Consider the following 25,537-nt stretch of genomic DNA (forward strand, 5'->3'; position numbering starts at 1 on the left):
GGGTTCAGAGGGGTCCAACAGCTCCTTGGTGCTGAGGGGGTCCCACTGTGCTGGGGAGCACAGGATGTGCAAAGATCAGCTCCAGATTCAGTTGGGTTCTGACACAATTCCCACCATCCCCTTTCAGAGCGCTTGGAGAGCCCTGGCCAGGGGTCCAGAGCCCTCTCGGGATGGGGCTCAGGACTCACAACGCCCCACTCTATCCTTGCCACCATGCTTTGGGGACCAAGGGGTTTAGTGAGGTATTGAGCAAGAGGATGGGGAAATGGGGTTGCCAAGGAAACAAAGCAGCCAAAGTGATGGGTTTTTCTTTGTTAAGGCTGGAAAAATGCGGGGGAGAAGGGCAGCGGCGGTGGGAGGCTGGAAAACAGGGGGAGAACCGTGGGATTGGAATGGAAAGCAAGGATGCTGCCATGCCTGTGTGCTGGATTCTGCCCCTGCGGGACAGGGCGGCCTGGCCATTGCTCCAGGCTGATCCCCCCTGCCCGCAGAGGCTGTGCAGGCACGGAGGGATCCAGCATTTGCTGTTTGACGCCATGGCACCTATGGGGCTGGTGGCTGGGGAGGGGACAGCAGGATCTCAGCCAGACCCAAAATGCCATCAACCATCCCAGTCTGTGTCCTCCCCATAGAGCAGGTCAGAGTCTCAGCCCTAGGAACAGTCTCCAAGAGCCACCCATATCCCGTTTCAACCCCTGGGAACAGCCGTATTCCCCTTGCTGTGCCCCAGGGATGGATCCTGTATCCCCACCTGGAGCATCCTCCCCGGGGGGACCCTTACATAGATGGCAGAGGAGCCTGCAGGAGCACCCAGCTCTCCAGTTTGCCTTCTCTGGTCCCTTTCCTCCTTTGGGATTTCTTACGGGAGCCGTAGGGTGCGCAGACCAAGAGTAAAACACAAATGATTGCTTAATCCAACAGCTCTTCCATCCTCCTCCTCTCTGCCCATCAGCAGCGCCCTTATCCCCCACCCATGGTCACCCATGGGCACTGTGACCCCCCTATGTCCCCATCACATCTCGCTGCTGCTGGTTGATTCTGGTGGTGGTGAGGGATGAGCTGGGTACCACGAGGCTCCATCCCGCACCTCTTGTAGCCAAAGGTTGTGTCTCCCAACCCCTTTCCCTGGAAAACCCTTCCACTGGTGGAGTTCCTGCCCTGCCATGGGATACAGGGCACAGCTCCAGCCTTAAGTAAAGGTCTTTCATCACCAGGCGGGTGGTGGGTGAGCATCAAGCCACTGTTATAGCCCAAGTTGGGGGCTGGTGGATCCAAGCCATGTTCTGGAGCTGGATGGGGGCTCTTGGAGGACGAGTGAATGGAGACACAGGTCCCAACACCCTTCAGAAAGCAGTCTGTGCCGCAGAGGCAGTTCACACCTTTATTGCTTTAGCTGGAGGGTTTTGCCCCACTCCTCTTGCCCCCCACATCCCTTCTTTCTCCTCCTTTTAGTGCCCTTAAACCAGGATGGATAGTCCACGCGTCACAGAGCGCAGGGACATGGTGACATCCCACCAGCATCCAGGCACCCTACAACCACCCCATCTCCCTCTGTGTCCTCCCACTGTGGAGGAAGAAGGTATTTGGGTTAAAACCTGGCCATTTCCCACTCCTGGTTTCCCAGGACAGTGGCACAACCCCACATCCATAGGGAATGTCCCTCCTGTCTGTAAACAGACCAGTCTTCCTCACCGAGGATGTGTCTGTTGGCAGTGGTCTCCCAGCGCACCCCAAGCAAATGGATGGACCACTTGGATTCACCAGGGTCTTCCCAAGCAAACCCATCTGTTGCCAGAGCCCAGCTTCCTGGGGCGCAAGGAAACACGGAGCTGGGGCGTAGGGACCGGAGCCACCGCATCACCTTCCTCCGCACCCCAGCGCGGCTGCCACAGCATCCTTGTCTCGCACTGCATCCCTCCAGCCCCATCGCCGGGTACCATCAGCAGAACTGCAGGAGAAGCAGAGGGTGAGCCCTCACCCAGCCCCCTGGCACCGTTCGGGGGGGACTCTGACACCCCCCCCCAGGGATGGCGATGGGTTGGGGCACCCGCAGCCATGCACAGACCTTCCAGCGGTTCCCGCACTCGTTGCACAGCACAAACGTGGTCATGGGCTCATCGGCGCTGCGTGTCTGCACCTAGGATGGATGGAGCAGGGGGTGGTCAGAGGAGAGCCCCCCCCTGCAGTCCTGATCCAGCTCTGGGGCGACAGCACAACAGGGACATGGAGCTGTTGAAGCCATGGAGATGCTGCAAGGGCTGGAGCAGCTCTGCAGCTCTAGTGGGAGGTGTTGGGGTTGGAGCTGGATGAGCTTTAAGTTCTGTTCCAACCCAAACCATTCTAGGATGCTGTGATTCTATAAACTGGGTCCTCTGGGAAGAGCGGGGACCCCGGGGCTCCGCAGGGCTCACCTGGTTGTATGTGCAGTTCTTCTTCTTGCACTTGCCGCACTGGAAGAGGTCGGTGACGGTGCCGCCCGTCTTGGCCATCTGGTGCTCCCGGATGGCCTCCTGGGTCATGGCATTCCGCAGCTCCTTCAGCTCATCGCTGGCCATCTCCTGCCACCGGCATCGGGTCAGTGCTGCTGCCCAGGGCCTTGCAGCTCAGCCAGCACAGGGCGCAAGCCATTGTGGTCCAGCACCCTCCCCATCCTCTCCAGGATCAGCACTGGTCCTGCTCTGCGCTTTGCTGGAGGGCTCATGCCCATCCAGATCACCCCATCCTCAGTCTGAAACTGCTGCCTGCATGTTCCTATGGCTCCCCATGGAGGGAGCTGTGCTCCCACAAGCTGGATGTGGGGAACATCCTTCCATAAGGAATGAGGACCCTCAAAGGTGACTGGTGGTGCCTGACGCTCCACAACCAGCACTAAGGTGGGACAGGGAGATGCTGGGACAAGCATCACCAAGCCAAAACCCTGCCAGCCCTTGGGCACCAACACAGCCTCCAAGAGCAGAGACTGGGGAGGCAGCACAGATGTGGTCCATGAGATCCAGCCCCGTGTCCCACCTCGGCCGTCATGCGGGCGATGAGGCTGGGCAGGATGGCCCCGCACAGCACGTTCCTCCGCAGGCTGGGGTTCTTGGGGTCCTTCAGGTTGCTGATCCTGCTCCGCACTCGGTTGCGGTACTTCATGTCCGTGCTCTTCAGCTCCTGGAAGATATGTGGGGTGCGTCAAGGAACTGAAGAAGTGAGGTAGAGGGATGCTCCCTGGGGTACCACATGGCGGGGTCTTCCCCTCCTTGGGCTTTGGAGGGTGAAGCACGGTTTGGGATGTGGGGAGGAAAACAGCCACATCGCCTTGCACCATCTGACAGCCGCAGCTGGGGCTGCACCGAGGAGCAGAGGAAGGGAAAGCACCTTGGGGTTGGTTCTGGTCTTGGGGGGGCTGCCAGGAGACCCCCCAAGCCTTGAGCTGGGGGTGAATGGAGGTGGCACCGTCATGAACCGGGACTGGCAAGAAACGTGGGTACCCACAGCAGGGTCACAGAAGAAGCCTTGGCTGGGGGTGGGTTTTATTCCCCCAGGGATGAAGGCAGATCCCTGAGCAGAGGGGTTTGGGGGAATGCACTGGACCAGCACGGGCACCCAGGGGATGCTCTGCTCAGCATCATCCTCTAACCGGGTGTCGTAGTTTGCACTAGTTACTAACAACTTGTTACCAGTTATTAAGAAGGAGCAAAACGGCTCCTGGTAAACCCAGGACACCGGGCTCCGTTAAAGGCAGGCAACGGGGCCAACAGAGCCCAGCACCTTGTCCCTGTCACCCTCTGTCCTGTCCCCAGCACCACTCTTGAGCGCAGTGTGTGGCCCCAGCCCCTGTAAAGGATATGGTCTTCAATCTCCGACGCCATCTTCTCGCAGTTGACACCAAACTCCTTGTAGTCATCTAAAGAGCAGAGAGGCCAAGGGGTGACTTCAAGATGTGAAACCAGCGCCATCTCCCCATGCACCAAGAAACCCCCCTGAAGGATCTCGCTTCTCCCTCTCAGCTTGCCGCAGGCACCCATCTCTAAAGAGCCTATTTTAACCCATCTCGAACCTCACAAAGCCCGTCCCCACATCCAGCCCTTTACCGGAGACCCTCCCAACCTCCTTTGCTTGCATTCTGGGGCTGAGCACTGACGCAGTTTGGGTCCCAGGGTGAAGAGCCTTGCTTGTTACTGCAGGGTTGCTCCTCTTAGGGCTGCCCCATAGGAGAAACAGCCTGGGTTGGACTCCAGCACCCCAAGCCCCACTCACCACCCATGCGGAGCGCAGCCGTCAGCATCTCGATGCACTTGTCCCGCACAGAGTCCCCCGTGAGGTAACAGGGGGCCAGGAGGCAGGGGCTGGGCGAGAAGGGGCTGCTGGGGGTCCGTGGGGTCTCTGCTTTGGCCTTGCTGCCGTTGGCTCTGCAGGGGAGGACAAGCAGACCCCAGGGTCCTGGCGCAGCCCCCCAGGACCCGCACCATGGCACCGGGATGGGGCCTCTCCTACCTTTCCTCCTTGCTGTCGCTGGAGCTGCTCCGGGAGCCAGTGGGAGCCGGGGAAGGGCTGCTGCCCACAGAGGCTCTCCTGGGGGGGCACAGGAGGAGATGGCACCAGAGAGGGGCACACAAGGACTACGGGTGCTCAGAAAGCAACGCGAGTCTCCCCAAGCGAGGATTTGTCCCCCATGGGCATGCCCCAGTGCCCGCCAGGTCAGGTCTCCCATCTCTACCCATCCATGGGCAAAGCATCCCCAAAGGGGATCCCCAAAGCAGCCTAGGAATGCCCTCTCCTTACCTCTCCCCTGACAGCTTCTTCTGTGAGGAGGAAGAGGAGGAGGTGGCCGAGGACCTTGAGTCAGCAGAGTCTCTCCTGGCAGGACAAGCCCCATCTCAGAGGCGGTGACAGGGACCAGGTGAGGGGGACCAGACCCCATCCACAGCCCAGTGAGGGGACCAGAGCCCATCCTCGTCCATCCCAAGCACCCACCTCTCCTTCTTGCTGTCCAGAGGTGACTTCTTGGAGGATGCAGTGGGGCTCCGGCCATCACTGGCCTTTCTTCAGAAGCCCAGAGGAAGGGAGAGATGCTCTGGTGAGCCCATTGCACATTGCACACCACATCCCAGTACCACCATTCCCCAGCAGAGCCTCCCCTGGGATAGCAGCATCGGCACCTACCTGTCCAGGCTGGCATCAGCAGAATGGCCCTGAGGGGGGATGTCACAAGAGCTGGACTTGCTGGGCTTCCTGTGGGCACAGAGAGCAAGGCAGGGTCAGAGGAGCCCCTTGCCAGGGAATAAATAGCTCTAGAGATGGATAAACCAATCCCCAGGAGTGAGCAGAGGGGTTTGCATCAACCCCTCCAATGCTGGTGCCCCCCAGCAGTGCCCAGGAGTCCGCACCTCTCCTTGTGCTTCTCCTTGTGCTTCTCTGCTGGGTTCTTGGGGTGCTTCACCCCTTCACTGGGGAAATCCAGCCCCTTCTCCTTCTTCTCCCCATCCATGTCCTTCTCCTTCTTTGGGGTGGCGGAGGGCTCTGGAAGGGGGGTTTGGGTGTCACAAGCAGGGCCCAAAGCAGCACTGGGCACCTGGGGAGCTGCATCCCAGGCTGGGGGATGCTCAGCCTTTGGGAAGGCACACACTGATTTACACTGCTCCATCCTGGAGCGGAAATGAGCCCTTGGAATATCCCTCCAAGGACACACATGGATTTGGGGAAGGGGCTGGGGCTCGGGGGCTCACCCAGCAGCCGCTTCCAGTTCTTGATGAGGATCTTGGCCGAGGCCACCACCTCTCCATCCGAGCAGTGCTTCCGCACCGAGTTAACAGCCACCCCGATCCGCGTGGTCTGGGGACACGCAACAGGGATGTGTCCTTAGGGATGTGTCCTTAGCGCTGCGCTGCCCAGCATGGGAGGGATGGGACAAAACCCCCCTCCATGGGGTGGCCCCCTTCCAGCAACTGCTGCCCCCCAGGCCAGCCCCCCTCACCTGGAGCAGCTGGATGGTCATGGTGTAGTTGGTGAGGGACTTGAGCAGATCCAGAGCCCCTTCCTAGAGCAGGGAGAAGCCATGGGAGCTCCTTGAGGAGCAGGAAAGGAAGAGGGGGCTGCATCGAGGCGGTCCGTGGCCCCCTTTCCTCTCACCAGCATCCTACGGCTGCTCCCTGGCCCCTCCAAAGCGTTCCCATTAAAACCCCAATCCCAATTCCTGCCGCATGGGGTCACATCTCCCAGCTGGAAAGCAGCAGCTTCCCTTAAAGCCTGGGGAAACCCTTCCATAAGGAAACAGCCGGGGGATCCCGAGGTTGCCCACGGAGGGACATGCACAGAGTGGCCGCAGGGCTGAAGATAGCGACGCAGCCAGGGTAATTCCCAGGGGGAAGCAGAAGCAGAACCCATTGGGTTTCAAGTGTTGGCATCCCAGCAAGGCACCGGCTCCGCTCAGGAGCTCGCACCGCGTCGGGGTAAAGGCCAATGGAGCAGTCAAATATTAACTCTAAGGGCTGGGCTCGGCTCCGGTCTCCCACTGGCTCCCAAGGGGCCGGATCCTGGCGCACCAGCACCGCAGCCAGAGCCAGGAGCCATCTCTTGTGCCCTTCCTGCGCACGTTGCACACGCTCGTGCAATAGGAACCGGGTGTGTGTGTGTGGGGCTGGGGGGGTCACGCTGCAGCACCGGCCCCGATTGGGTGTTGGTGGCCGGGCTGGTGGCCAAGCACCTGTCACCACGGTCCCCTGGCACCGCAGACAGCCCCCATGGCCCCATATGTGCCCCATATGTGCGCCTGTGTGCCTGCACGGCCCCCAGTGTGCCCACATGTCCCCATACGTGCCCCATGGCCCCCAGTGTGCCTGCATGCCCCCAGATGTGCCCACATGTTCCCCAGGGTGCCACATGTCCCCCGTATACCCCTGTGTCCCCAGCTACCGACGGGCAGCGGGGTGCAGGGGAGGGAAGCGCGGATTGCAGGCACACTAAACCCCGCCGCGGTGAAGCTGGGGCTGCACAAGCTGCACCCCGGGGTGCTGATGGGTGCTCAGCACCCCTTGGACGCACCCAGCACAAGCAATAGTGGGGGGTGAAGAACACCCCATCCCCTTCACCCTTTTCCTTCCTCCCCTGTCCCGCACCAGCCTGTAACACGCACACATGCGTGTACATGTATGCAAATGTACACACGCATGTAAACTCACACGTGTGCCTGCCAAGGGCTTGGCCACCCTTACCGTGCTCTTCCTGGCCACCATCTTATCCAGTTTCTTGGCAATCCGGACCAGCTCCTCAGCAGGGCCCATGCTCGCGGCTCCCGGCTCCGGGGGGCAATCCCAAAGCAGAACTGGGCACTGCCAGCATGGGGGGTAGAGGCAGGGAAGGGAGAGGGAAGCGGGGTGGGAAGGAGCAGGGAGAAAGGGGAAAAAGAGAGGAAGGAGAAGGGAGAGAAAGCAGAAAGGAGGTGGGGCTGTCCCGGCCAGTCATCAACCCCTGCCAGGCAGGCGGAATAACACGGGGAAGGGCTAAATATAGCTGGGAATGACAGGCAGGGACATGAGGGCGGGAGGCGCGGGCTGGGGGGGCACCCAGGGGTGCTGCACAGGACCCCGGGGTGCAGAATAGGGTTGGAGCCTGGCTCTTGAGCTCTTTCTGGTTCTATCAGTTTAGCGGGTCTGTTCTGAACATGGCATTCCAGAGAGTGGGAATGTGGCAGGAGACTTCCAAAGCTCCTTGGAACTGTAATAACTAGATAACTTGTGATCTATATGGCTCTGTTTAGATTAAGGAAGAAGTTCTTCCCTGTGTGGGTAGAGGGACATCGGAATGGGTTGAACGGAGGTTTGGATGCCCCATCCTTGGCAGAGCTCAAGGGCAGGATGGATAGGGCTTGGAACTGGATAAGCTTTAAGGTCCCTTACACCCCAACCCATTCCATGGTTCTCTATGGTGTTGGTAAGGAGGAGGCTAATTCTGCACCAGGCTTTGCTCTGCAGAACCCCACCGGGAGCACCCATGGGTGGGCACCCCAGGCTGGCTCCCATGCAGGGAGGACACCCATGAGCACCCAAACCCCACCTGGTGCACCCATCCCCACACAAAGCGGTGCTCCCCCCATGCTCAGCACCCCAAACCCCAGGCTCCCACCACTGATGGGCGCTGGGAGGGCACAGAGACTCTGGTACCCATCTGGGAGGTGGCACCAGCATCAGGCAGGGTGGGGGCTGCCAGCCCCATGGCAGGGGCTATGCCCCCCAGCGTGCAGCCAGGCCCTTACAAAACCCATGGTTTTATTAGAAACCAGAGACAGAAAACATGAACAAAACTGTTTGAGATGACGCATTTGACCCCAAAATGGGAATGGGGTGAGTGGGGGGGCAGCAGTAGGTGGCTCCCAAAGGGCACCAGCACGGGGGCAGACATTGGTCCCAAAACAGCTGTAAAATCCCCTTGAAGAGCCCCCCCAGGGCTGGGGCGGTGATCCAGCACCCACCCCAGGCACAGGTTATGGGGCAGGAGCTCTTTGGTGCCACTGACACCCCCCACCCCGAGAGCAGGGAATGGGCATTGTGCTGCATCCTCAGCGCCCACCAGCCCCCCAAGGAGAGGCCAACAAAAGCCTGCTCATCCCAAAGGCTTCACAGTTGGGGTAGAGAAGGATGGGGGGGATGCAGCTGCTCCCCATCCCTGTACCCCCCCCCCAAAAGCCCCCCAGCTGGGAAGGGGGGTCCATGGCTCCCCAGCAGAGAAGGGTGAGGGGCACCCAGTGCAGCTCCTCCATCCCCAAATCCATGTGGACAGGAGAGGAGAAAGCCCCAGGGATGAGCAGGGGGACACCAAGGGAGCACCTCATCCCATCAGTGCCGCGAGCGTGCCTGGTCTCTGCCCTACCCACAAGGCAGGCAGCAGCCCTTGAGCTCCCCGCAGCCGCCCTCCATGGGCGGTATTCCCAAAGGAAGGGGACCGGAGGGGTCCCGGCTCTGCTGAGGACAGCGGGAGCTGCCTCAGGAGGGTGAAGGGGCCGTGGGCACCCATCAGTCCTGCAGGAGGTGCACGAAGCTGGCTGGGAACACTCCGGTGCGGGATCCATCGCCCTCGATGAAGCCAACCTGAGGGATGCAGGGGGAGGGTCAGGCCATGGAGCCCCAGCTCTGAGATAGGGCTGGGAACTAAACCTGGACAAGAGAAGGCTCCTGAAGGGGAGACCTCAGAGCAGCTCCAGTGCCTAAAGGGGCTGCAGGGAACCTGGAGAGGGGCTTGGGACAAGGGCCTGTAGGGACAGGACAAGGGGAATGGCTTGAACCTGCCCGAGGGGAGGTTGAGCTTTAAGGCCCCTCCCAACCCATTCCATGATAGGACGTTGGGTACAGGAGAGGCTCTGGGGCCGACATCCCCATTCCCAGAGGGATTTAGAGAGGCAAAGCTGCAGTGACCCATCAGTGAGCGCCCTCCTGCATCACCCATCCGCACCCCCCGTGAACATGCAGCCTCCTCCAGCTTGGGGGGGGGGGGGGGGGGGGGAAATGGACCAGGATCAGGCCCCAGCATCCCTGGTGAGCTCACCCAGCTCTGCTCGTCCTCCTCCCGCGTCACCACGATCACCTCGCCCTTGGAGAAGGTGAGCTCCCGCGCCTTGTCCCCCCTGCAGTCAGCCACCGCCTTCACCCGCTTCTGCCGCCCCTTCGCCTGCAAAGGCGGGGAGAAGGGGTCACGGACACCCCCCGTGGGGGTGCAGGGATGTGATACCCGTGATGTGTCCACCTTCCACCCCGGGACACGGGGAAGAGGAAAGGAAAAAAAAGGGGAAAAGGGGAAGAGCGGAAAAGGGGGAAAAAAATAAGAAAGAAGGGGGGAAAAAGAAAGAAGGGGGGAAAAAGAAAGAAGGGGGGAAAAAGAAAGAAGGGGGGAAAAAGAAAGAAGGGGGGAAAAAGAAAGAAGGGGGGAAAAAGAAGGGGAAGTCTGGGCATGCAGAGGGTGACCCCCCCCAACCACCATCACAGCCCCTCTGAGACACCCCCCACTCCACATGTGGGCACCTACCGGAGCGAACCTCCTGGGCATGGGCACAGGGGGCACCTTGCTCCCGTTGGGGTCCTCAGCAGGGCTCTGGGGGGACACGGCCTTGCCCCCCCCGCCACTGATGCGCCGGTAGGAGCGGGTGCTCTCGGAGCTGCTGGGGACAGCGGGGACGGTGTCACCCCCTCTCTGATGCACCAACCGCTTCCTGCGGGGGCTCAGTGGGGCCAGAGCCCCCTCATGGTACCTGGATCCCACCCTGCAGCCCCCTGGCTGCTGATGGGGATGGGCCCCATCCTCCCTCCAACAAGCCCATTCCCACCACAACTTCCCAAAAGGGAGACTGATAACTCACAGGGGGCCTTGGTGTCACCCCAAATATCCCACATCACCTTCCCTAGGGACAACGAAGAACCTGGTCCCCTCCTGCATCCCAGAGCATCAATTCCCTTGTCCCCTCCTGCATCTCAGAGCATCAATTCCCTTGTCCCCTCCTGCATCCTAGAGCATCAATTCCCTTGTCCCCTCCTGCATCCTAGAGCATCAATTCCTTTGTCCCCTCCTGCATCCCAGAGCATCAATTCCCTTGTCCCCTCCTGCATCCTAGAGCATCAATTCCTTTGTCCCCTCCTGCATCCTAGAGCATCAATTCCTTTGTCCCCTCCTGCATCCCAGAGCATCAATTCCCTTGTCCCCTCCTGCATCCTCGAGCATCAATTCCTTTGTCCACCTCCTGCATCCTAGAGCATCAATTCCCTTATCCCCTTCTGCATCCCAGAGCATCAATTCCCCTGGGGACTCCAGGTCCCCTTTGCTCCATGTCCCCCATGCCTATGGGGGGGTGGCTGGCACAGGATGAAACCAACCCATGCAATGATCCCCCCCCCAACCCCAACACTGGGATAAGGGGGAATATCCATACCCAAACTTGACGGGGGGGATGTCGGGGGCTGTGGGGCTCAGCTCTGGCCCCCGCCGGGTGCTGGTCTCTGTCTCGGAGCGGGTCTCCCAGTACGCTGCCCTCCGGCTCTCAGTGGGGCTGCGGGTGCCGGGGGGTCCCACAGTGCCATCCAGGGCACCCCCACTGCTGGAGAAGTGGGGCTCTGATGCCTGCCAGGGCAGCTCAGGACGCTCTATGAAACAACAGAGATGGAGGGACAGTAACCACAGTAACCCATTGGGTGTCTGGGTGATGGGGACCCCCCCACTCACCGGTGGGGCTGGGTTTGGGGCGGGCGCTGCCCCGTGTGGGGTTTTTGAGGGGCAGCGGGGGGGGGATCTCCTCGCTGTGGGCCCGCCGGGGCGCAGGGCGCGAGGGCACCAGGATGCTCTCGTAGGTCCTGTTGGTGATGTCCATCCCCGTGCAGCTCCAGCGGGCCTGGGGGCTGGTGGCCAGCGGTGATGTGCCCTTGAAGGAGCGCTGCAGGGGGCTGACCTGGGGACAGGCACCCGGCTCTAGGGCTGCCCCACACTGGGGTCTGCACCCCCAGAGCCCTCGCTGGGGATGTGGGGTGTCCCCATTCCCCCCATAACCCCACGTGGGTACCTTCTCCTCCAGCTCATCCTCGCTGTCATAGGGGAACTCCTGGGCAGGCTCCCAGTCGTAATCCACGTGGATCTGCAGGGAGAGCTTCTCTGCCTGTGCCTGCTCCAGCTGCCGGAGAGGGAAGGGCAGGAGGGTGTCAGGATGGGGGGGGGGCAGGTTCCAGCAGCCCCCTACCATCACGCCGGTGCTTCAGCCCCTCTGCCCAGCCTGAGCATCTCCCTCCTCATCTTCCTCCCACCTACCAGCTCCTCGCACTCGGTGTGCTTCAGCCTCCTGGCCACATCCAGCGCTGTCTCGCCCGCTGCATTTACTGCCCGAGGGACAACGGGGATGGGTCCCAGTCACTGGAGAACCCCAAACCCCCCTGTCCCCATCCCAGCTCCATACCCGTGGTGAAGGTGGCTTTGCCCTTGAGGAGCAGCTTGAGGCAGTTGGGCTGGTTGTAAAGCGCGCTGTAGTGCAGAGCCGTGTTCCCATCCTGCGTCACCCGGTCCAGCATCCCCCTGCAAGGAACTCAAGGCTCGAGGGCACGCAAGCATCAGCCCCTGTGGTCCTGCATGGGAAGCGGGCAGGGGACGTACCCGTTCTGGATGATGAAGTCCACCAGAGGAAGAGATGATCTGTCAGCGTGGCGCACGGCCATGTGCAGTGCCAGCTCGCCCAGGTCCTGCCAAGAGATGGAGGGGAGCGATGAACCTGAGGATGCTCATCTCCCATGAGACGGAGGAGAGCTGGACCCAAGGATGCTCACCTTCCCAAGGCCACCCCTGCACCCGAAGGCAAACCCAGAGCACAGGCACCCAAAGGGGGCAGCCCCATGTCTGCTGCCAGGCAGGGGGAGCGGAGCACTCACCTGGCCCTCAGGGCTGGCCAGGGGCTTGGCCAGATCCTGCCCCTCGGCAAAGGCCTGGAGCAGGGCCAGGAGGTCCCGGCCACGAATGGCTTCCCAGAGGCGATGGGGGTCCTCGTGCCCGCTCTTGTGCACGTAGCGGCGCTCCATGTACTTGGCCACGATGTATTCCTTGCGGGCAGCCCTGTGGGAATGGTGCTGTGGAGTGGGCTTGGATGGACACAGGGAGAGACCCTCCTCATCGGCACCGCTGGGCTCCTGCCTCCCCCTGAACCCTCATGGTCCAAGCACAGTGCAGATCCCCACCAGTGATGACACCGTGGTCTCCCCCTTCTCCCATCCCAAGCTGTCTCAGAGCCAATGGGCAGCAGCGTGGGGATGAGGACTGAGCACCGTGTGCTCCTCTCCCTCCTCCCAGCACACCCCAAGGCCCCTGGCCAGTGACCAACTCACATATCGCTGCTGGCCGAGGGCTTGGGGCAGTCCTGGCTGGGCAGTGTGGCCTCCATGATCTCATTGAAGCGGGTATTCCCGATGTTCACAGCCAGCTGTGGGCAGGCAGGGATGGGGGATGTGAGCCCTCCTGGAAACACCCACCTGCCCCAGCCAGATCCCCATCTCCATCCTGGAGACAGAGGGAAGGAACTCACCGCATCCACACAGGCCCTTCCCGGAGCAGCATCTCCGCCAGGAGATGCTCCATGCTCCATGCTCCTCTTCCATAGTAGGGGCAGTCTACCCAAGGGGCTGACAGCATCCCCCCCACGTAGCAACCAGAGACACCCCCCCCACCCTTGCCTAAAGCACCAAATTGGGGGCTGGAAACTGCTGCTGGGGAGACTGAAGCAAGTTTAGGAGCACTGGAGCAAACCGGGCACAGATGGGATGGACGAGCAGGGATGAACTCTGCACCCCAGCAGGTTTGGGAGCCACAGAGGGTGATGGCAGTGGGTTCACACTACATCATCTTGAGGTCCTTTCCAACCCGAACCCATCCTCTGGCTCTATGATCTCCAGCGGCTCAGGGAGCAGCTTACCAGCAGCTCGGAGGTGCTGAGGACATCCAGGGTGAGAGACTGGATGCGGGAGTAATGCACGCCCAGCTCCCGATGGATGCCAGAGCACTCGATGCACGTCAGGATGCCCAGGTTGGTGGAGAGCCACGTAGGGTCTGGGGTGTTGAGGGGCTCAGCATCACCACCCAGCCCCATGGGATGCTGCAAACCAACCCACAGCCAGGGAGATGGGGGACACCCCAAGCCCCAACCTACCCGGGGCCCCGCAGTCACAACACTGCTTGTTTCCAGGCATGTTCTTCACCTCGCTGATGACCACCTTGGTGAGCTCCTGCAGGCCACCATCCGCCCCACTGCCCGCTGCTGCCCCACCGCTGCTGGGGTCCCCCTTGAAGGCATTGCTCAAGGCTTCATCCTTGCTGTTCTGCAGCACTGAGACCCACCTGGGCAAGAGGGAGATGTAAGGATGGGGATGGGGAAGGAAGAGCAGGATCAGGCATTGTAAGGAGCAGGGATGGGCTGTGGCACTTACACAACGCACTCCTGCTCGTCCTCCGCTTGGAAGTGGTATGTCCTGTTGTCTGCAGGGGTGGGGAGAGGGGAAGAAGGTGAGGAGAGGGGTTTGGGGGTGCCCAGGACAGCAGGAAGGGGCTGAAACTACTCCAAAAGGGGCTGCTTTAATATAAAACTAAATCAGAGTTAGAGAGGGGAGATTTAGGTTGGATGCAAGAAAGTTCTTCCCTGTGAGGGTGGTGGGACACTGGCACCCTGACGCTGGACAGGGCTTGGAGCAAGCTGCTCTAGTGGAAGGTGTCCCTGCCTGTAGCAGGGGGTTGGACCTGGATGAGCTTTAAGGTCCTTTCCAACCCAAACCAGAGTGGGATGCTGTGATTCATCGCACATCACTCTTCCATCACCCAAGCCCTCTTGCAACCTCTTTTTGCCTTGAGCTCGCTCCATCTCCTTGCAGAAGCTGGTCCTTCCGGGGAGATGCCCAGAACCAGGTGAAAAGGACAAAGGGTGGCAGAGGACCAGGCAGTGCTGGGAAAACCCAGGGACTTCCCATGGGCAATTCCATCGGCACGTGGGACAAACACTCACGTGTCACCAGGTCGAAGCATTTCTTCTCCTCGGCGTGGGGCCGCACTTGGCAGGTCAGGAGGTTCAGCTTGACGGGGGGACGGTTGATCTGCAGGGTGTGAGGATGGAGGCAGGTTAGGAGGGGAGTGGGAAGGGCTGGGATGTGCAGCGTGGAGCGCATCCTTCCCATGGCAGGATGCTAATCCCTCTTGGGATTAGGAGGCTTGGACCCTCTCCAACCCTTTGCAGGAGAACAGGGTTTAGAGAAACAAGGGTCAGGGCTGCAGCCCCCCCGTGGCCCCTCACCGTGCTGTGGGAGATGGTCAGACAGCCGTACTTCACCCCACACTTCCTCTTCTGCCACACTTTGCGGATCCTGAGGAGGAGGAAGAGGAGTGAGGATGCACTACATGGCCCTGATCACCCACATCCATCTGCCTCCCAGGTCACCTATGGAAGCTGTCATGAGGAACCCAATGGCTTTCTGGACATTGGGTTGTGCTATTGGACTGGAGACCCATAGCCAAGGACACTGAACCCACGGCATCAGCTACCCAGGACAGCATCACAGGAGAAGCACCAAAGCCTCCTGGGGGTCTTCAGATAAGAAATGGGCTGATGACACCAAACCATTGGCAGGGGAAGGCTCCCTTGCACCACCTCCAAACCTCCTCCTTTCCAACCCCTGGGTTCTCCCTCCCTCAGCCTGGGCAAACATCCCATTTTCCAAGCATTGATGGATGTTTAAGACCAGATGGGACCAATTGCACCTGAAGATCCATCCAACAGCAACCAAAAACCTCACCCCAGCAGTTCCACCTCAGGGGCCTCCCATGAGCATGGAGCTCTCCCAGCCCATAGCAACGCCAGGATAGAGCCAGGAGCTCTCTGGGCACCATCCTCACCCATCACTCTTCTTGTAGAGAAACCCCGACTTCTCTGTCCCGTACTGCTTGTTCCCTTGGTGCTGGTGGATGCTGTAGCCACTGCCGGAGTTCTTCCTGCTCAGGTTTTCCTGGGAAAAGGCATTTAAAAAGCAAAGTGAGAAGTGCAGAGGTGGCTGCTGGCACCTCAGCATTACGTGGATGCGGTGGTCCCAACCCCCTCCCAGCCTTGGAGCATCTCCCACATCTCCTGCCCTGTTGCTCCCTCAGATGTCCCCATTGGTCCCCTCCTTCCCTTGCTGCCTCCCATCCAGCCAGCACCATCCCGGCTCCCCACTGCCCATCCCAGGATCTCACCTCCTTGTTGTCCAGCTGCAGGATGCTGCGGAGGGAATCGCGGGTCTGCGTGAGCTGCTTCACCTCCTCCTCCTGCGCTTGGTGGAGCTGGGAAGGGAGGCAGCTGATGCTCACTGCTGCACTGAGTGCGGGCGGCCTCAGCCACTGCCTCACTGCTGCACTGAGTGTGGGCAGCTTCAGCCACTGCCTCACTGCTGCACTGAGTGTGGGCAGCCTCAGCCACTGCCTCACTGCTGCACTGAGTGTGGGCGGCCTCAGCCACTGCCTCACTGCTGCACTGAGTGCGGGTGGCCTCAGCCACTGCCTCACTGCTGCACTGAGTGCGGGCGGCCCCAGTGGCTTGGGGGGGGACATATGGGGACGTACCGCATGGAGGGACACAGCGAGCTTCTCAATGAAGGGGTAGAGGTTCTGGGCAGCTTTCCAGCCGTCTTGGAAGAAACTGGGCATTTGTCCCACGGGATTGAGATGCAGATGGGGAGGATGGAGGGGAAGAAAGAGGATCTTTGAGAGACAACGTGGCCCAAGACCATAGCAACACACACACACCCCTGAGGGAAGCTTTATCCTACTGGGACCCCAATCTCAGCCCAAGGGGTCTGGATACCCCAAGTATTCGGGGTGTTTGACATGCAGGATTGGCCTCTGGTGCAATGCAGTCTCTGGGTCACAGCCCCACACTTGGGCAATGGGACTGTCCCCTCCCTTGCCTCAGTTTCCCCACTCGAGAGTAGGAGGTGACAACATGGCACCCACACGCTGCTATTCCAGCCTCATGGAGCAAAGGGAAAAGACAAGTGGATGTTAATCCTCCCTCCAAACACCCTCACTATGAGCCCCCTGGCTAACAGCAGAGCCACTCAGCTGAACTCATCCCTGGAAATCCATCCAGAAACAGAATCATCGGCTACATCCCGATCCAACCCCTTTCCCACATCCCCCACGGCCACATTTACAGCTCCTCAAGCCAACAAAGCACGTTTCAACTCCCCATCACTGGGTGCAAGCAGAAAGCAATGGGCTCTTCACCACCAGCTTGATGGAGCTGGGATGGAAGAAGGTCCCAGACCCTCATGGGGTGACCCGAGCAGCACCTACTTGTGTTGAGCATGGAAAAACTTGATGAGGCTCTGCAGGAAATCTGGTCCCTGCTTCATCTGGGACTCGCTGGCTTTCAGCAGGTACTGCAGGAGGAGGGGACGCTCGGTGAGGTGATGGAGACAAGGGTGGAAGCAACCCAGAGGAAAGAGGATGCTCACCCCGGCCCCTGCCTCCCCCTTCCCGGTGCAGGGAGGAGCGTTAAGACACTGGGGACCACCCTCAATAAAACCTGGCTCTGGAAGTCCTCCAAGCCCTGAGCAGTTCAAGGACCAAAGGCAGGCGCCCGGGGCTCCCAGCCAAGCATTCCTGTCCCATCATTCCATGCTTCTGGAGTTAATAAATAACCCAGACCCGAGGCAGCTCATGAAGGGAAAATGAACTGGTTTTGAAGACATGACCCCTTGGCTCCAAACAAACCCAGCACCTGCAGCACATCAGCCCTGGAGCTCTGTGATCCACACGGAGCTGTCCCATGGGATGGGGAATTTCAGCTTCATGCATCCAACCCATCCATCAGCTGCAAGCAGGAAAGACCCAGAGCCTTGCTCCCCCACAGCAAAGTAAGGGAGAGGAGGAGCTTTTCCCCTTGGAGCTTCGATCCAGCCATCACAGCTGTTGGAGGATGCTTTCCAGTGGGAAGCAAGGGGAGGGGAAGGCAGCTCTAGGGGCTTTCCATGGTGGGGAAGCACTGCGGTACAATCCTTGGGGATGGAGCCTCCTGGTACCCCAGTCTGAAAGGGTGGTTGCATGGCTCCACGCAAACTGGAGATGCAAAGCCAACCATGGGGCTTCCAGCTGGCTGAGCCCCACAAAGGGATGCTCCCAGCGCTGCCTGGATCTGGATCCAACTACATGCATCCATCCCCAGTCCGTGGGGGTGCAAGATGGGCCATGATGAAGAGATGCAACCATTCCGATGATGGGAATGGCAACATACCCCCCATTGCCAGGCAAGCAGCAGCTCCCGTGCGCACTGGCACACACCCCCCCATGCCAGCATTGCCGGCAGCAGTCCCTCCCCGGCCAGGATGCAGCTCCCGTTGCTCCCCAGCACTGTTGTGTCTTTCACAGTGGTGCTATTCAAGGCAGTGACTCATCTGGCTGGGTCCCAGCTCCCTGGTCCCGCTGCGGCGGGTGCAGCATCCTCCCTGCACCCCTTTGCCAGGATGAGGGACACGGGGCTGCAGGCTCTGATGCTGCTGCCTGGTCCTCAGGGATGTGGCAGATCCCTTGGGACAAGCCACTGGGGACTTGTCCCCTACTCTCAAGGTGTGTATGGGGCTGCTGGGGTCCCTCTTCCCTCGTGGGGCTGACACTGGGTTTCCAGCCTTCACCTGTTCCTATCTCACCTGAGAACGGACCCCTGGTATCGTGGGGGACGTGGGGGCACTCAGGAGCACCCCCTAACCCAAAACCAAGAGCTTCTTGAAGCAGTTTTGAGAATAGGGTCAAACCACAAAGCCAATCTCTGGGTGTGACCCAAAAAGCTCACTTTTTGCCCCAAATGCCAGCCTGTGGGAGGACGCAAGTGGAAGCCCGGGTACCTTGCTGCAGTGGAACCCATGGGTACCATTCACAGCCACATCCCAGAGATCCCAACTTGGGGATGGGGACCCTGGGACCATGCAGGGATCGGATGGGAACAGCAGAGGGTCCCACACAGCACCCTATGGGGCTGCTTTGGTGGGGACACAATGAGGCTCCGATGTCCCCATCCCGGCACTGCCCTTACCTCACACATGTGGAGCTGGAAGAGCCGCCGCTCCTTCTGCATGTCCTCGGCCACCTCAGCTGCAGACGGCTCCGGCTGGATGATCCCGGCCACGCGGGCTCTTTCCTTCTCCTTCTCCATCTTCCCCCTGTGGACAGCACGGAGCAGGTCAGGGTCATCTTAAGGGGTGTGGCTGCGATGGGAATGGGATCAGGACAAACATCCCGAGCCCCTCTAAGTTGGGAAAGGCTGGATCAGAGCCGCCCTGCCGGCAAACTGGCCCCAGTCAGTGCAGCCCCCAGGACAAAACACCTTTGTGCGGAGCAGGATTAGGAGGATTGTGCCTGAGGCAGCGGGTTCCTTACACTTTGGTCTCATAATCCTTCCAGGCTTTTTCAATCTGCTTCTTGGAGTCCTGTGGAAAAGGGAAGAGGGGATGGCAGGCGTCAGGGAAGGTGAAAGCTGGTGGCACTGAAGCAGCCGAAGGCTTTGCTCTCCATCACTGCACCTTGTCCCCACCCCTTGCTCTTGCCATTCCCAACCTCATTCCACCATTCCCCGGGCACAGGTCCCTTCTTCTGGCCGGGGCTGTGATCCAAGCCTGCCGCGGGGCTCTTGCCGCAATACGGGGACTGCACTGGAGGGAACTCACCAGGCGCCCGTCCTTCAGCTGCCCCTTCAGCAGGCTGTCCAGGGGGAAGGAGACGATGTTGTTCAGGTTCTGTACCTGTGCGGAGTAGAGACGGGGTCACCCCACAGGGTCCCCACCTCCAGGCAGATAAAGGAGCCAGAGCCCCGCATCCCTCCCAGTGCTGAGACCACCATGGCTGCCCTGTGAAGGGTTAAGGAGGCTGGAAGCAGGGCTGGAGCCGGGATGCAGGCACCGGGCAGGCTGGGGCTTGTTGGAGCTGGCTGCAAGATGTCTGACGTGGGGCCCTTCCCACAAAACCACATCAGCGCCACGGCTGCCAAAAGCAAAGCTCTTCCCTTCCATCCACACCCCGTCCCTGTCCCCTTCCACACTCGCTGATGCCACCGGCCCCTCCATGGCCCCTCCATGCCCCCCTCAATGCCAAGGAAGCATCCCCCTTTCCTGGGGTTTGGGGACAGCAATGCAGCCACTTCCAACAGCTCCAGGGGGGAAACCTGGCTTTTGGATCCAGACACAAAACCCTGCTCCGTGGGGAGCACAGCAGCGGTGGGGAGCTGGGAACTGGTCTGGCTCCTCCACCGGGATGGATCCCACAGATCCCCATGGAGCATGGGGATCCAGCCAAGGCTGGGATAGCCTGGGATGGGGAAGGGGAGGAGCGGGGAGGCCCGGAATGGGTAACAGGGGAAGATGCAAGGATCTGAAGGGGAAGGGCAGCAGAGCTAAAACTCCTTCTGCAGAGCCAAAAGCACCCATTGGAAAATGGACAGGAAAGGGACCAGAGAGGGGACCAGGACATGGAAACACCCCCCCAGGGCTCTGCATAGACCCGGAACTGACTTCTCCAGCGGAGCCATTCCTGAGGTGGGGAATGCGCTGCCAGCTCGGCTCTGCGAGCTCAGCCTGGCTTTGATTTACTTCTTGGCAAGCGAGATCAAGAGATGCAATTGATGTGAGGGGGGAAAAACCAGGAAGAAAAGAGGGGGGAAGAGAGAAAAGAGCAACTCCAACCATCCGGCGAATCCCAGTGGAGCTGGGAATGAGCTGTCAATGCAGCAAGAGGCGCATTGGACGGGTTGGAAGCAGGAGGAGTGCATTCCCGAGGCCGGAATGGGGATTGCTGGGTCGAGGGCAGCTGAACTGGGAGGACTGGGGTCACGTTCCCAAGTCCATCTGGGTTTGTCGGCGCTAGGTGGATGCAGAGCGCAGCGGGGGGGCAGCTCACCAGGTTCTTGAAGAGCGCGGTGACCTCGCGGGTGAACACGGCCAGGTTGAGGAAGCCGGTGGAGAGCTCGTGGTTGTTCTGGGAGAGGTGGTTGTTCCCGAAGCTCTCCAGGGCCTCGCTGTACTGCTCCTCATTCTCCACGTGGGCTGCATGGGGAGACACCAGAGAGGGGCACGGTGACCCTGTGGCATCACACGGAGAGCATCACCGAACCATGTCCCACCAGCATCCATCTCCCCATCCCTCCACAGCAGGACAGCAGGGCTCTGCCCTGAACAACCTCCCTTTGAGTGCTCCATTTCCCCTTTTTACATCTTTTTGAGACAGTTTTTGGCACCTAATGACACCGAGAGGCTACAAGCACCCACATCCTACCTATGGCCACCCTCCTGCATCACCCCATGATACAGTGTTGGAAGCAGGATGAGACCCATCACAGAGCCCAGTGGTTCAGGGATGCCCATCCCCTCGAAGCACAACTCACTGAGCCCGGAGACGTGAATGGCTTTCACATATTTCCTGATCCTCTGGAGCACGGCTTGGTCCCCATCCAGGCTCTGCGGAGAAGGAAAACAAGCGGAGCTCAGGAGCCCCGCCAAGCACAGCCAGCACTCGGCCCCACTGCTGCTGCTCTGCCATGCAGATGTGTGGGGCAGCAGCCAAGCTCCTGGTGCTGCAAGAGGAGCCAGCAGCATCCCAGGAACACCCGGGATGCCCATGGCTCTGGCTGCCCCCAAAGAAGTGGGCTGGAGCAAGATGTAAGGGGTGAGAGGCTTGGCCAGCACGCCCAGCACCCCTTTGGATCCCAGTATCCATGGGAAATGCCCCCCTGGCTCTCGCAGGGGCTGCTCCAACCAAGGAAGGGATGAAGCATCACAGAGCATGACTAAACCAGCCTGTGGCCATGTGTCCCTATGGTCAGTGAGAGCCCTGGGAGGTGTCCAGCTCCCCAGAGAGGTCCATGGGAGAGCCAAACCCAGGACCTACTGAGGCCCAACAGGGACCTAAAGCACATAAACCCCACAACCTGGGGGGCTTCCACACCCCCTCTTCCTCACTCCATCCCTCCCGACCCCTCTTTGCCCCCACCAAGCACCAGGGCAAACTGAACCCCAATGCCAGCGCAATGCCAACCTAATGCCAACCCGGCCACTGTTGCTGCCTGCAGAGCATCCAGCAAGGGTTAAGGAAGGCCAGCCCCAGCCATAGGAAAGGGTTAAGGGCGTCTTGGCTGCAGGTACCAGAGGCATGATAACAGGCTGGAAATATTTAGAGGGCGTGAACATGAAGAAGGGCAGGGATGAAACCACGGAGGAGCTGCAATAAAGAGGCTTCTCTCGCTCCTGCTCTCAAGGCTGAAGGGGTTGGGGCTGATGTCAAGGCTGATTTCCTGACAGCGGGGTCAGCCTGGCCCCGGAGCCACTCTCCAAGGCCCTCCTGGTTGGATGGGATGCTGCAAGAGGAGCTTTGGCTGGGATGAGCTGGCTGGGAGGAGACTGGAGCTGAGGCAGGATCATCTACAACGCAATGCATCTGCAAGGGCGAGGATACTGGCGTGCCCCAAAGCCTCCCAAATCCAGGCAGACCAGGCTCTCTGGAGCATCCCATGGCTTGGGAGGGAAGCCAGGGCTAGGTTTGGAAACCTGGCGTAGCCTCAGGAAGGGGAAACTGAGGCAGTTCTGGATGCATCACTGTGCAAGTGGGGGAAGAAGCTGCTCCGAGTGTCCAGGACAGCACAGCAGGAGGCTAAATAGGGCCAGTGCAGAGCAGGGATTAAAGATGCTCTGGGGAAGGGCATAGTGGCTTTTAGGAAGGGGTCCATGAGTCAAGCAGTGGGGACAGGGGAGGCAGAGCCCAGCACCGGGGTGGGAAATGCAGAGGAAATCACTGCACTGCTCTGGGCATTGCTGGCATCCCTGATGTGCTGAGATGGATGCTGAAGATACGGGCTTCAGCAGCATCAGGACAGCCCTCGCACAGCACCCGTCACCCCCAGACCCAGCCAGAGATGAGGGCTCCTGGTCTGGGGAAGCTGAGGACATCGGCATGGCAGGATGCAAGCATGAGGGATTCCCAGTGGGGATGGAGGAAGGGACGGATCCACACTTGCACCACAGCCCCACTGGGATGCTCAATGAGGCCATTCTTCTGCCTTCGCCCCCCCTACTGCCAGCTGGTGCTGCCCGGTGAAGGAGGCACTGTGGGTGCCAGGGACCAGGGTGACAGCTCTATGGGGCTGTGAGCAGGATGCAGCAGACGATGGTGTGGGGCCGGGATTCCTTTGCTTGGATTTCCCACTTCCCCTCCTGCTGGAGCACCAGGACACCAAAGGCCTGGCAGAGCTTTGGCCCCTACAAGAGTTCCCACAACCTCCAGTGAGATGAGGGGCTCAGTCCCATGGCCCCCCATGGCACACTCACGACTCCCAGCTCTCAGCCATGCTTACTGGAGCTCCACTGAGCAAACCACACATTGATCCCTACTATTCCAGGGGGATGCCTCTGCTCCTGCCCCCATTCCTATATCCCCCTTCACCTCTGGAGCAGCCAAATGAAATCCCTGCTGCTTCCTCCTGGCTGGAGCTGCCTTCCCCATTCCTAGCTGAGAGGAAGATCCAACACATGTTGGCAGGGACCAGGATGCTCCATGGTGCATCCCCAGTCTTCCAGGCCTTGGGATGCCCATCCCGCTGCCCCCAGGGATCCCGGCACCTGGGGCCCCGCACTCCCCACCAGCCCTGGCTCTCCTTCAAAGCCATTCCTGTGCTAAGAGGAGTTGGCAAAAGCCACGGGACCAGCTGGAAACCGCCTTTATTCCAGGCGGGAGAAGGGGGACGAAGGCACCCCCCCACCTCCTCCCTGCCCGCAAATGTGGCCGGGCTTTATGGGGGGGGGGGGATTGAAAACGGCTTTAATAGCATGGGGGGCACCCCATGGACACAGCAGCACATCAGGGCTGGCTCCAGGACCTCCATAGCGGATGGGAGCCATGGGGCTGATGCTCTGCCCAGGCCCAGGGGGAAGCCCTGGCACCGGGAGGGGATGTTCTGAACCGGGCAGGGGATGCTCTGGGGGTGTAGAGGGGGACCCGGAGCTGGAAATTAACCTTTTACAGGAGGCTGAAAGAAGAGTTTTACCCGTTTTGGCAGCCTTTGGACTCAGAAAAGCACCCGCTGGGGCTGCTCGGGGGATGCAACCGGCCTGAGGGTCCCAAACACTTACTTTAGGGTGCCGAAAACAGCGATTTTAGCGTGCCCAAAACACCCATTTTAGGGTACCCAAAACACACACTTTAAGGTGCCCAAAACATCAACTTTACTGTACCCAAAACACCGACTTTAGGGCGCCTGAAACACCGACTTTAGGGTACCCAAACCACCAACTTTAGTGTACCCAAAACACCGACTTTAGGGTGCCCAAAACACCCCCTTCAGGGCTCCCACCGGTCGAACGGGGGGGGTGCCTCGGGCAGAAGGGACCCTGACAAACCCAAACCCAAGGAACGAAGGAGCCTCGCGGGCGCGGGCCCGGTGCTGCGCGGGGGGGGGGGGGGGGGGGGGCTGTGCCGAGGCGGGGACCCCCCCGTAACCCCACTCACCTCTTCCAGAGCCCCCACCGCCCCCCGGCACTTGTGCATCTTGGGGGCGAAGGCGGTCGCGGTCGGGGAGCTCAGGTCCTCGCCGGTCACCGCCAGGAACTCGGCCACGCTGAGCTGCTCGGGCATGGTGCGGGAGGCAGCGGGGCTGGGGGGGCTCCGTGCGGAGCGCCCCGGGGGTGCCGGCGAGGCCCCGCTCCGCGCCCCGTGCCCGGCCCCGGGAGCTGCGCCCGCGCCCGCCCCCCCCACCCCGCGTCATGCGGGAGCCCCGCCCGCAGTTAAAGGAGAAGGGGCCCGGCGGGGCTCGCGTCACGCAGAGCCCCCGGGTTCGGGGAGCGGGGGGAGAAGGGGAAGGGGTGGTTGGGAAGGGCTGGGATGGGAGGGATGGAGACGGGGGGCAGGGACATGATGGGGGGGGGGCTGAGGGGCTCAGCCTGGAGAGGAGAAGGCTCCTGAAGGGGAGACCTGAGAGCAGCTCCAGTGCCTAAAGGGGCTGCAGGAAACCTGGAGAGGGGCTTGGGACAAGGGCCTGTAGGGACAGGACAAGGGGAATGGCTTGAACCTGCCAGAGGGGAGATGGGATCTTAGGAAGGAATTCTTCCCTACGAGGGTGCTGGGACACTGGGATGGGTTGAATGGAGAAGCTGTGGCTGCCCCATCCCTGGCAGTGCTCAAGGCCAGGTTGGACACAGGGGCTTGGAGCAAGCTGCTCCAGTGGAAGGGGTCCCTGCCCGGGGCAGGGGTTGGAGCTGGAGGAGCTTTAAGGTCCCTTCAACCCAAACCATTCCATGAGTCTATGAGTTCAATAAGGACGAGTGTCAGGTCTTGCACCTGGGAAAACACAAGCCAAGAGCACAGCACAGGCTGGCACCGGCTCTGTGCAGAGGGACCTGGGGGTCCTGGTGGGCACAGGCTGAATAGGAGCTGTGGCAAAGAAAGCCGACAGGATGCTGAGGACATCACCAAGGCCATCACCAGCAGAGACAAAGATATCACTGTCCCATAGAGCCAGCACTGGTCAGGCCACACCTGCGGTACTGGGGTCAGGTTTGTCCCATGGGTAAGACGTCCCCAGAGCCTCCCTTGGGGGAACACGGGGGTACCGCGGGGCTGGGGACAGCCCCTTTGCTGGGGTGGCCCTGCCACCTCCTGGCCAGCCTGGGGATTGCGAGGGTCGGGGGGGGGGGGGGGCGACATGGCCCTGGGACACCCCCCACTGCGCCGGGACACGGAGATGGGGACCATGGATCCGTCACCCGGCTTACCTGGCTCGGGCATCTCCTGCACCTCTTCTCCCTCCTCCTCTTCTTCTCCCTCCTCTTCCTTTTCTTCCTCCTCCTTGTCTTCCTCTGCCCCACCAGATGAACCCCAAGTACCACCGGCTATCACCAGATGTCACTGGGTACTATCAGGCATTACTGGGTAGCCTGACCATCCCTGGGTACCACTGGCCATCACCAAGTACCTCGGACATCACTGGGTACCCTGAAAATCACTGCATCCCCCAGCCAGTGCTGGGTACCGCCAGCAATCACCAGGTACCACC

General features: G+C 60.5%; 2 protein-coding genes across 3 annotated transcripts; both read right to left on the bottom strand.

The window, feature by feature from the left end:
- Positions 1 to 1,367: 1,367 nt before the first annotated feature.
- TCEA3 (transcription elongation factor A3) lies at positions 1,368 to 7,449 on the bottom strand. Its single transcript, XM_065697680.1, has 14 exons — positions 7,197 to 7,449; positions 5,960 to 6,022; positions 5,712 to 5,817; positions 5,373 to 5,505; positions 5,149 to 5,217; positions 4,960 to 5,028; positions 4,768 to 4,842; positions 4,480 to 4,557; positions 4,243 to 4,394; positions 3,828 to 3,889; positions 3,010 to 3,159; positions 2,412 to 2,558; positions 2,066 to 2,137; positions 1,368 to 1,948 (listed from the first exon to the last, which is right to left on the bottom strand). Exons 1-14 carry the CDS (start codon positions 7,263 to 7,265, stop codon positions 1,940 to 1,942), a joined length of 1,254 nt encoding a protein of 417 aa, XP_065553752.1. The 5' UTR covers positions 7,266 to 7,449; the 3' UTR covers positions 1,368 to 1,939.
- Positions 7,450 to 8,232: 783 nt separating this feature from the next.
- Positions 8,233 to 24,223, bottom strand: ASAP3 (ArfGAP with SH3 domain, ankyrin repeat and PH domain 3). 2 transcript variants are annotated; one of them, XM_065697596.1, is made up of 26 exons: positions 23,995 to 24,223; positions 20,882 to 20,954; positions 20,398 to 20,543; positions 19,173 to 19,247; positions 18,886 to 18,935; positions 18,542 to 18,668; positions 16,807 to 16,892; positions 16,075 to 16,150; positions 15,709 to 15,795; positions 15,373 to 15,482; positions 14,774 to 14,843; positions 14,489 to 14,576; positions 13,920 to 13,968; positions 13,643 to 13,830; positions 13,409 to 13,542; positions 12,825 to 12,919; positions 12,375 to 12,555; positions 12,103 to 12,188; positions 11,909 to 12,024; positions 11,764 to 11,831; positions 11,522 to 11,629; positions 11,188 to 11,410; positions 10,898 to 11,108; positions 10,000 to 10,129; positions 9,523 to 9,645; positions 8,233 to 9,068 (listed from the first exon to the last, which is right to left on the bottom strand). In XM_065697596.1, the coding sequence occupies exons 1-26, from the start codon at positions 24,118 to 24,120 to the stop codon at positions 8,994 to 8,996; spliced, it is 2,901 nt and encodes a 966-aa protein (XP_065553668.1). In that variant the 5' UTR covers positions 24,121 to 24,223; the 3' UTR covers positions 8,233 to 8,993. The 2 variants fall into 2 exon arrangements, with proteins under 2 accessions (XP_065553668.1, XP_065553667.1); XM_065697595.1 differs by having other exon boundaries at positions 10,000 to 10,132.
- Positions 24,224 to 25,537: the final 1,314 nt, after the last annotated feature.

The sequence above is a fragment of the Lathamus discolor genome, chromosome 18, assembly GCF_037157495.1.
Source record: "Lathamus discolor isolate bLatDis1 chromosome 18, bLatDis1.hap1, whole genome shotgun sequence".
In the NCBI taxonomy this organism is placed as follows: Eukaryota; Metazoa; Chordata; class Aves; order Psittaciformes; family Psittacidae; genus Lathamus; species Lathamus discolor.